At 40.3% G+C, this 11,216-nt stretch overlaps 3 protein-coding genes across 3 annotated transcripts; 2 read left to right on the forward strand and 1 right to left on the reverse strand.

Annotated features, from left to right (window-relative positions):
* The first annotated feature begins 1,628 nt into the window (after positions 1-1,628).
* LOC131211321 (homeobox protein H2.0-like) lies at positions 1,629-3,945 on the forward strand. The gene is made up of 2 exons (XM_058204740.1): positions 1,629-1,895; positions 3,673-3,945. Exons 1-2 carry the CDS (start codon positions 1,638-1,640, stop codon positions 3,874-3,876), a joined length of 462 nt encoding a protein of 153 aa, XP_058060723.1. The 5' UTR covers positions 1,629-1,637; the 3' UTR covers positions 3,877-3,945.
* Positions 3,946-5,743: 1,798 nt separating this feature from the next.
* On the forward strand, positions 5,744-8,190 carry LOC131209792 (zinc finger protein ZFP2-like). Its single transcript, XM_058202931.1, has 2 exons — positions 5,744-5,903; positions 5,972-8,190. Exons 1-2 carry the CDS (start codon positions 5,805-5,807, stop codon positions 7,754-7,756), a joined length of 1,884 nt encoding a protein of 627 aa, XP_058058914.1. The 5' UTR covers positions 5,744-5,804; the 3' UTR covers positions 7,757-8,190.
* A 180-nt stretch (positions 8,191-8,370) lies between these two features.
* On the reverse strand, positions 8,371-11,010 carry LOC131209049 (SUMO-activating enzyme subunit 2-A). Its single transcript, XM_058202020.1, has 6 exons — positions 10,905-11,010; positions 10,658-10,815; positions 10,402-10,556; positions 10,050-10,337; positions 9,451-9,986; positions 8,371-9,352 (listed from the first exon to the last, which is right to left on the reverse strand). The coding sequence occupies exons 2-6, from the start codon at positions 10,799-10,801 to the stop codon at positions 8,487-8,489; spliced, it is 1,989 nt and encodes a 662-aa protein (XP_058058003.1). The 5' UTR covers positions 10,802-10,815; positions 10,905-11,010; the 3' UTR covers positions 8,371-8,486.
* Between the last annotated feature and the right edge of the window lie 206 nt (positions 11,011-11,216).

Genomic DNA, 11,216 nt, shown 5'->3' on the forward strand with positions numbered 1-11,216 from the left:
CTGTTTCAGACTAGTATTTGTTCCGTTACATGAGTAACGATTCAGCAGCACAGCGGTTCACGATTCAGACGATCAGACTGTTCAGACGATCGGGCTTCCCGGTAACCTATTCGTTCAGTTTCTCTTCCCACCTTTCGTTACTCCTCCGTATCCCGGTGACGAAGGGGCTTCCCAATAACGTATCTGATCGGCTTTCTTTCCCGCTTCCCATTGGATACATGTCAAAATCGCACCAGCTGAATTTGGCCCAAAATTTGGCCCCGATTTTGATCTTGACGATCTTGAAATTTACACAGATTTTGTATGGAAGACTCCCTGTGTAAAGTGGCGAGGGGTTTCAAACATTCACCAGAACATTTCCTTCTTCCCAAAAAATCCCTCCTTCCGAATTTGGTTCGATTTGCTCAGAAAACAACCCGAATTATGCTCAATTTTTCGTTACGTTTGTATTAAAGCAAAGTCAGCACTCCGAAAAGCGATCCTGCTATATTTCGGCACTTCACACTCCGCGGACGTGGCCGCGTGTTTGAGACCTCTGTTCTAGGCATATAATTTTGTGTCCAAGTAAAGAACTGACTTTATTTTGTACATGATGACGTAAAACACGGGACAGAAGACAGAAGACAGAAGACAGAAGTTCAGAATACGTCTGACGCGGACCAAATCCAACGTTTTATTCACATTGCATTTGACAGAAGTCATATTTGAGGGGCCTAGGCTGCGTAGACCCTTCGGGCTTAGGCTGCATACAGGAGGTCCACAATTTCTTACTTTTTATCGTGCTTAAAATGATTTCTTACTTCTACCTCGATTCGAAGCTGACCAATTGGGGGGGCCTGGTCTGTTTTTGCCGCTGTTTGCCTGCACTAGTGAATAATTGTCGACACAGCGAATTGGCCGTTGACTGCTACACTGCTATCGTGGGAACAGGTTGGGGTCTCGGTCACCGATGTTCCGTTATGAGAGTTAGGTATCGTTGTTGATTTAGTCGCGATCGCCCCGACGCATCGATGAAGCGGATGTGGCTCGTGGCACGTGTACGGGATATGGTTTCTCGAACGAGTCGTAGGTTCAGGCGTGTATCTATATATACAGCGCGGTATGCTACGGATCCACAGGCGTCAGGGCCTCAGCAGCTTCAAACACGTTGAGGCCTGGGGCAGCATCAGCGAAAACAAGATCCAAGTTTCGACCCAGGACGTTCGGGACAAAGTTCAGTTGACTAAGACCATGGTAATTGATGCTGTCCAAAAAGAGAGCCGCAGCAAGAATTACACGAAAGATGGTTGAAAGTAGTGACTAATGACGGACAATACTTTCGTTTAAGTACTCTTAGTAGTACTTCACATTTCTATGAGAGGCAATGTGTGGCAATGGCAAAAACAAAGCTAAATTTATTCCACTCAGTTCGCAAAATCTCTTTTCAAAACCTTTTTTCTAACTTTTTTCTATGAATGAAACATCGAAAATCATGCAATGTGATGGCTCTTAATAAAATTATTTTATGTACTCGACTTTCAACAGATTTAGAAGTGTCAAAATGCAACACCCAATCAGTATATTCAGCAACTGTGCTCTCTACCGGATTGCCTACGATCGTAGAAAGGACTTCTGAGAGTGACGTAGTACCGTATACCATGAACAGCCTTACCGGTCTTGCAAGCATTAAAGCTTTGTTGCATATTGAAGACTTCCCGCCACCTTCTAGCAGCCCATTGCAGTGTAAAACAGGACTCGGACATGCAGTCGTATCTCGCCGCAAGCGATCTTGGTCGAGGGCAGTATTCAGTAATCTACAGCGGAAAGGACTTGAGCGCACCTTTCAGGATCAAAAATACATCACCAAACCCGAAAGGAAACGTTTAGCTGCCAATCTTGGTTTGCATGATGCCCAGGTAAATGCTATTGTTGGTAAAAGATAAATGTTATTGTTCCGAAAGTGATAATGACTGTTTTTGCTTATGTGATGTATCTGCATCGTGAGTTTCTCTTAATCTTTGCCGATGATATACACTATTTATCCCTGTTAGAGTTGGCCATCTTTCACAAGACACCAAATCTGTTTGTTCTGTTAGCACTGATGCTAATAGATCGAATGGAATGCATGTTAATGTTAAAAGGAATAATGTTATGCTGTGTAAGTGAAAAACATGTTGTTAAGAATATAAATTAGAAATCAGAAATATTATTCTAATCCCATTATTGGTATCACATCAGATTCATATGACGCCATTTTGCTTTTAAGTACCTATGGTGAAATTATAGGTAGAACATACACATATACACGTATACCACTCATGAACTCTGCCTCTGCCAGAAGGACTGTGTACTAAATACTAGCGTTAGTCCCAAGTATGACTAAATAGTTCACCGAGGTTATTTTTCTAAGAGCCATTTACTATACCATGGATCGTTCGTTGATTTAATTTGCTTGTGGAGTTTTGGCGTGACATCGCGCGCTTGTACAGTAATGCGTTACATTGCTATGTCGCTAATTTTGTTATATAATTGTTTTGTTTAGTTGTCTTTAACTATCATACGTTTATAAGATTGTTTCAACTTGGCCAACCCATTGGTAACGCGATTCATCTTTTGCACCAATCTCTGACAGGCATTTTCCTGAAAACGATAAAAAATATGTGTTTCTCTTGACACTAACAAAAAAGGAAAGGAAAAAGGAATTTTTACCCAAAATTAAATAATCACAAAATCACCGCACTGTGGGAATGTTTATGGGGCAGGTGAACATTGAATCTACAGATTTGTTTTAAACTTATTTGTACACTTTGCAAGTAGTTTGATCAAATTCAACATTTTATCTCTAATACACTCGTTCAGGAATACTAAATTACCCACTTTCCCATAGTGTAAGATATTTTAACGACCGATATTGCCCCCTGCGATAGAGCAGTCGGTAACGCTCGTCGCTGTCGCGCAGCTGGCCTGGGTTCGCATCCCGGGACCGATTGTCAAGCAGCCTGCCACGGTGTTTGTCGCGGGGCTATAAAAACCCCGCCCGTAAGAACGAACCGTGTTACAGAAAAGCATCACAGAATAATTATTGTCTCTGGTGCAGGCTAATACCGCTCAGCGGGTTGTTCCCATAGAAAAGAAGGTTTGGATCGCCTGATAAAGATAAGATGAGAAGTTCTATCGACACGGAATGGAGCAGCTAACGACGGACAACACTTTCATTAAAGTAGTCATACGTTTTGTTGCTAAACGAAAAAAAAATGTTTGAAAAACAACGGAAGGAATTAATTCGAACTCCCAATAATATAGCAGTGTTGCAGTCATACATACCATAACGTAGAGGTAAATTAAAAGAGCATATTGTATTGTTTCTGGCATGAGCTAAGCGAAGGCAAAGAGCGAGAAAAAAGCAGAACAAAAGTATATCATTATGGAGCAGGAAACTTTAATTACAATGAATAAAAAAGTTGTTTTATCTTAGAAGAACGGATTGGACCACATTTATGACACATTTAGTAACAACCAAGAAAATAACATAGTATTTTAGATATTATAAATAACACTTACTGTTAGGTTCTCAACTTCTTTTATGCATGAAAAATATCTCAAATTGTATCATTCCTAGTTTAAAAAAGTATTAGTTTCAAATAAAATATAAAAATAATTTAGTTAATTATATTTTTCATTTGTACATTTTAGGTTAAAGTTTGGTTTCAAAACCGTCGCATGAAATGGCGTCATATGATTAAAAGTACGCAGCTGCCTCTCATTCCAGGAAGTGTACCAATCATTAAAGGATCCTCGGAAGGAGTCACAACAACTGAATTCTATTCTAATATAAATAAAATCTCTACCCTCAATATCAACGAAAACATCGAAGGCAAAGATGTTACTATAGACTAAGAAAACCAAGCCACTCGTTTTTGTGTCGATCTTAAAGAATATATAACAAAAATTAATTATTACAGCAATATATTATAGTTTTCTAATAAAAGAGCTTATGAGTACCCATCCCCTTGGATTTTTTGTCTCCCATGTAACACTATGAAAAAAATTATAGCATCGTAACTAGGGGGCTACACGAAGCGTGAAAACTAGCGTAAAATTAATTTGTAATGTCAAAACGTTTACGCTTCGTGTGGCAGCAAAAATATAAAAACGAAACGTGAAACGTGTTTACGTTCGTGTTTTTGGTCCAAGAAAATAGAAATAGAAGAGAAGTTAATTGATTTCTGAATTTTTTTATCTGTTTTTTCCGATTTTGTTGCTATACCAGCAAATAAAAACATAAATTATTCTCTGTTTGTAAGCAAAGCGTATGAAAAAAATAATTACGCTCGGGTTTACGCCTCGCGCGAGGCCGTAAACGTTTTGACAGCGCCGCAGCAGTTTGGCATTAATCGTTAATGTCAAAATCATTACGTTACGCTTGATGTAGCCCCACAGTAACAGTTTCCTACAGTAAGAAAGTGTAGCATAAAAAGAGACTTGAGCTCCATTAAAGAGAAAACTTATCCCAACTGATGGTGTGAAACATCATTCACATCTTTCGCATTAATTTCGAGTTTTTTATTTATGAACCGACGGACGAATTTCTCAAAATCTGGTTCAAGCTTGTAAAGGGTGATCCAATAAGAATTCTCTTTTTCATTTGGTTATAAAACAAAAACGTCTTAATATTTTTCTATGGTTGAATATTTATCCAAAAAGTTCATTCATTACCTTTTTTATCAAAAACAATTTTGCTCAAATATCCACCACGGTTGTCTTGGCAGTTTCATGTCCCATTCGGTCGACCTATTTTCAGTACTTTTTCGATTGTATCTGGTCCTATCACGGTAATGGCAATTTGAATTTAGGTTTTGAGGACGCCAACAGTGGGCTATGGGTTTGTGCATTGTGTTTGCATTTTTGCACTTAACTTTGCCTGCTGCTACGACCTTCATGATATTTGATTTGAATGATATCGTGATTATACTGCTCTCATGAAGCACAGCACAGCTATCATAGCAATAATTGTTCTGTTCTTCCGACCATAATTTGAATTACCGAAAATAATTAATTCGTTACATTATTTTCGTCGGTGTTAAACGGATAAAAATAATCCGAGTTAGCACCAATAGCAGAAGATGTCCAGAACAATTTTATGTGTAGAGGATCAATGGAGCAGCCGCTACAACAACGAACTGAACTGTACGCGCTGTCACTGTCGTGCAGCGCATATGTTACGCCAAGCTCTGAATTGCTGGTCTTGTCATAAGAATGGCGGACGGCGAACCATCCCTCTCTTCAAATCCCACTTCTGAGATGTAAAACAGGATGTGAAACGCGGGACGAAAGACGAAAGAATTAAACACGTGGTAAAAGACAAAAAAGACAGAAACACAAGACATCTGATCAGGTTAACTTCCGACGATGAAGTGTCATTTAATCACGCTTCGCTTGAGAGATGTCATATTTGACGAACTTAGGCTGCATACACACTTCGAGTTTAGGCTGCGTTACAGGAGGTCTACACATGTAAACACGTTTAACACTTCGGTTTTATATTTTTTCTGCCACACGAAGCGTAGGGGATCTGACGTTGTTACGCTCCACACGGCAGTGTAGCGGCACAGACATACTTTAGCCACGACATCTGAACGCTATCTAGGCTTCGCTTGGACTTTTTATAGTCAAGGTGCAATGATGCAATCAGGCAACTTTCGATGTTTATGCATCCAAACAAAACAAAAGGGGGCCAAAGTTAAAGTTAAACGACAAATGTTTGTCAAGTTTTCTACGAATATATTTATCAAGGTACTCAAGGTATCTTTCCACTCTTCTCAAAAATGCTTGAATTATGCCGATGTTGTTGCCACTGGACCGAGTCGTTCAAGAGCATGGACTGTGATACCGCTTCGGTTGTGTTAAGGATATTTGGAATAAAGGTAACAATACTACCGTAATGTAATTCTTTTGAGTTGTATCGCGCGGTCATTCCTCTTTCTTTCGATAGTTTCAACAGTTTGAGTTCCTACCCAACATTCTCTGCGAACAATGTATTACGCTGCTCGATTGTTGTAATAAATTTTACGACCAAATAAAGAAAGCAGAAGCAACCCTATTGAAGCTGCACCAGGACAGTAAGTTAGAAGTCGCACTGAGTACACCACCGGACTGCATTGGAGAATCTTTGCACTGCTACATGGATATATTCTACGATATCGAACACATCAACGCACCGATTACAGAGATTGAGGAGGAGCAATATACTTCCGACAGTGGCAACGAAGAAAGATCTGACGAAGGGGAACGTGCTTCTCCGAGAGAGCAGCTAATTGATCTTACCATAGTTCCGATGGTTGAAGAACCTCAGTTTGTTAACGAGCCTTTCGACGAAGACATAGACGCAAATGCTACTTTGACCAAAGAAGCGGAACGACAGAACGCGAAGCATCTCGAAATTAGAGGTTATGGTAAGGACAAATGGCAACAACAACATGCTAGAAAAACTTCAAAAGAAAATGATGCTGCCAAGCTACCGGAAAAGTGGACACATACTAAGATACAGATAAAACACTTAGCATACAGGTCGCAAGGTTCTAACAGAAGCAGGTCGATCATTGGAGAAATGGATAAGGTGGTGGATTCTTCGAAGAAAATCTCTCATAAATGCTATATCTGCGATCAAGAGCTGTTAAGTAAAAACGGGCTGCATCAGCACCTGCTTTCACATGAATCCCTTCTTCCATATCATTGTAAAAACTGCAGCACTGCCGAACGGTTGATTGAAATTCGAACGATTGTTGCACTAAACAATCACTTCGAAACGCATACGCATCCGCATCAGTGCTCACAGTGTCCATTACGCTTCCGTAGCATCACATCTTGCAAACAACATGCAAGTAAAGATCATACTACGGCTGCGAAAGCGGAATTAACATGTCATATTTGTGGGGCATTCTTTGTTCAACAACACAAACTCCGTAAACATATTGCTGTTCACCGTATCTTGCAGACGGAGCGGTATAAGTGTAAGTCGTGCTCGAAATTATTCCAATCGAGTACGCTGCTCCGCCGTCATGAATTAATACATTCCGACGACATGCCATTCAAGTGTCCATTTTGTAGCCGGTGCTTTAATCATGCGTCGAACTTTGAGAAGCACAAAATGCGACATATGCGCGATCAATTCAAAGAACTTCCGTGCAAGGAGTGCAATACTAAATTCACTAACGTTGTTGACTGGAAACGTCACATGCATGAACATTTTCCGAAAGATGGTCGCTACTGGACAAAATATGAAACACTACCGAAGGAGCTGCTTTACGCCAACAGTTATCCCAGAACTTGTGTTGAACCTGGTTGCTCTTATTACGCCCCCCGATTGGACCTAATGTGGTTGCATTATCGTATGCACTATAAAATGTTCGAATGTAATCATTGCAGACAAAGGTTTTCGAACAATTACACATTGGAGCGACACATAGAAGTCGTTCATTTGAACGTTCGGAAGCATGAGTGTACAATTTGTGGAAAGCGATACGCATACGGTCACAAATTGCGCGAGCATATTAACTGGCATTATGGGGTGCAGAATAAGTCTTGCAAGTACTGTCCCAAGACGTTCACTTTTTCGGGGAATCTCACCTTACACGAGAGAAAACACACTGGTTTCAAACCATACTCTTGTGAGCAATGTGGTGAATGTTTTACGATTCGCCGAAGTTTAACAAATCACCAAAAACATCATCAATCGACGGACCCGAAAAGCAGCCAAGAATCAACCGCAGCGAAGTGAACGCAATGCATTATTGTAGCTAGAGCTTAAAAATAAGTGGTTCAACCTGAATTTTGATGATTCAATAAAAATGAAACATTTGAATATCATACTAAATTAAGAATGCAAAATACGTTCATACGAATGTTACGAATGTTCATATGCAAAATATTGCTTTGCGTTGATGGATCAATCAATTGCATAATGAATCAATTCTAGTATTAGGGGCTCGCTTAAGAAACTCTCTTTTGATCGAAGATATTTATATAAAATCCGCAATATGAATAACTTTTATTTGGCAGGTTAAGCAGAAAAAGTATTACTGAGAATTGAATTTATTTTTGTGGAGTAAAAATCAAACAAGCCAAATCAGGCTTTTCGTTGAACCGGCGAACACCATTTCACGTAAACCGCCAACCGGCGCCACCGCGCCGAAATGTGTTAAGATTCGTTACACACGCATCTCGGACGGACTACATCAAAATTAACTTTATTTTAATTATTTTTTGAGAGGATACGATTTATTTGATAGTACCTAACGGAAACGTGTGATTAATAAAATAATATTGATAAGTCTGCTTAGATAGTGCACTTGAACGAATGAACGAACGGAAAAATCTTTTTAAATGGTAGGATATATGCTTTATTAAATGTTTTCTTAATTATTGTTACATCGACAAGTATACAGAGTGAAATGAAAAGAGAAAAATACGATACCTTCTACTGCCATATACTTTCTGCTGCCAGCTACTTAATCATCCATGATGATTACATCATCTTCATCTTCATCTGGTTGAACTGTTACTTTTATTTTCTTGCTCGCTGGTTCTTCCGGTTCGCCGGTATATTTTCGCTTCTCTACACCCAAACGGCTGGTACTGGGTTTAGCCTGATTGGCGAACGGCATGCTTAACGAACAAGCTTGTTCCTCATTCTCGATCAATATGCAGACGTCATCGTCATTATCATCGGCGTTAGCTTGAAACCGTGATTTTTTATTGCTCGACGTGGTGCCATTTTCAGCAATGGAAGTAGACGGTGGCGTTTCATTGTGTGTGACATCTGTGCTGTCTTCAGCGTCTTTCGGCTTCAACGAATCAGGATCGGCAATAATGTCGAAAAGAGCTTCTTCGCGAGCAGGATCTTTATGTAGCACTGTAATGCTAAGCTCGTAGTTTTGCACAAAATCGTCAACCTTCAGCACGCAACCATTGACAATGTTTAGTTGCTCGAGCGTTTTCTCATAGTTTCGATCAGTTTCACCTTCCTCGGAGGAAATTACGATTGTAGCTGTGCCATCAAGAATTACGTCCGGACTGATCATGTTTAGTGCCTTGATGAGAATATCATCACGCAATTCGCGAACAGTAACATTTTTCGTGTCTACTTTAAGCACCACTTCCGGTTTAGCCGTACACACGTAACATTTTGGATTTGGTGGTACGATGGTACGCTCAGGAACAAACACTTGATTTCGTCCATTCAGACGAAGGCGTACGTATACCGAGCGGCATTTTTCGTACTCTTCCTTGAGAACACGAAATGCCAGCATCACAACGAATCCCGCAGTGATCGCGTTAGTTGTAGCTATTGCGGGAATAATGTTCCCAGCCATTGCTGTGATAGTGAAAAAAACAATTATGTGAATGTTGCCAAGGAACCATGGAACGCTTTTACTAATACTATACTCACTAACACTAATACTCTATACTCACATTTGATTTCGAAACGGCTTTTGCAAGTAATACCAAATACGTGTGCTCGAATGTTGGCACAAGCAGCAACAAAATCCATGGCATGTTTGTAGTCTTTATCCCACACTAGATGATCACCTTCTGGAAGTTTTTTGAAATCTTCTTTCAAAACCTTGATGCTCGAGGCAAACATTCGGGCCGACTGGACAAGGCTGGGCACTTGTTGGTCTCGTAGCACACTGTCAGTAGCAGCAACATTTTCATGGTATTCATGTTCTTCGTGTGAATCCCACTGGGTAGGAACTGGAGGCTGCCGATTCTTCCACAAGTTGGCCATGCTCAGCAAGTATTGAATGTCGTCGAAGAACAGTTTATTAAAAACTTTCTTAACATCAAACTTACACTGAATGGCCCAGGCGCGTGTATTCACACGATCTACGTTTCCTTTTTCGTTCGCCTCTTTCGCTAAAGCCGCTTTTCCAACTTCGGCACCAGCTTCAGGATCAGCTGTATCTGGCGATACTTCCTCTTCGTAGTTGTATTCGCCGAAAAGTTGACTGAGGAGAGAAAATACAACATGTTTATATCTATTCATACCCCTGATTCAGTTCCTTCATTACTTAAACAAATGTTTCGCCCAGACTATACAGTGAATTGGCTCGGATGGTGTGTTGCGAATGGTGCATCCGGGAAACGATTTTTGTGCCGCCTTAGGAACGCACTCGTAGCACTGTGTTAGTCCCCGTTTTATCAGCTCTACCTGACCGTTATATCCTGCGGTGCCGGATTCGATCAGCGGAATGTCTGCTGTCAGACATAAGCGATTCACATGATTGCGAGCCGCCCGATTATCGAGTGCATTAAGTACGAGAGAAAATTGTTGGAAAAAGTTGACACCGTAGTCATGGCTGCAAGATAAAATTGCTTTAACGTCCAGAAAATATCCTGCTAATTTAATGAGACTACTCTTACGTAGAAATGCTGTCATGATAAGCTTTGATGTTTGCATTTGGGTTGAAGGTAAGAGCACTTTCGCGAGCTACATTTGCCTTCGATTTGCCGACATGCTCTTTGTGAAACAAAAATTGTCTGTTTAAGTTGCTCACATCGATAGTGTCTAAGTCGATCTGAAAATTAAGTGAAACGAATTTAAGCGTAATTCTAACAATCTTAAAGTTGAACTCAACTAGACGATATCAGATTTAAATGTGCTTTTTAGGGTACTCACGATCTCTATGTTTTCGAATCCCGACATAACTAAGTTCTTCAAAACTTCACATCCAATACCTCCTGCTCCAACTACCAGTACCCTTGATTTAGCAATTTTCTCCTGGAGCCCTTTCGCGAATACGCCTTCAATTTGGGCCGCCATGTTTCTGAAATTTTCTGTTAAAACACGAGACAAAAGAACGGAACAGATTCTTGTCACAAACAGTGTCTACAACAATATCAATGTGCTAGGGTGATTAAATTACCCGTTTCAAACAAGGTCGGGATGCGAACTCGGGAACTATTGTATATCTTCACTGCAGACGCTAGAACCCAAAAAGGGTCGAGCCGACAAACTTTCACTGCCGCTTGTAAATTAAGCGTAAGTGACAAGAGACTCGTGCACGAGAGAGACACAACATCGCGTCAACGATATGAAATATGATGGCAAATGGGAAACAACACGTTCCCTAAGGGAAGGTATTTGCATGCAATGTGCATAGTTTTTAGATGTTATTTTAAAATAAAAACTCTACTTGCTGCTCTCTCTCACAGAAACCAGTGCGTTAGTGTTTTCA

This window comes from Anopheles bellator, chromosome 2 (assembly GCF_943735745.2).
Source record: "Anopheles bellator chromosome 2, idAnoBellAS_SP24_06.2, whole genome shotgun sequence".
Taxonomy (NCBI): domain Eukaryota; kingdom Metazoa; phylum Arthropoda; class Insecta; order Diptera; family Culicidae; genus Anopheles; species Anopheles bellator.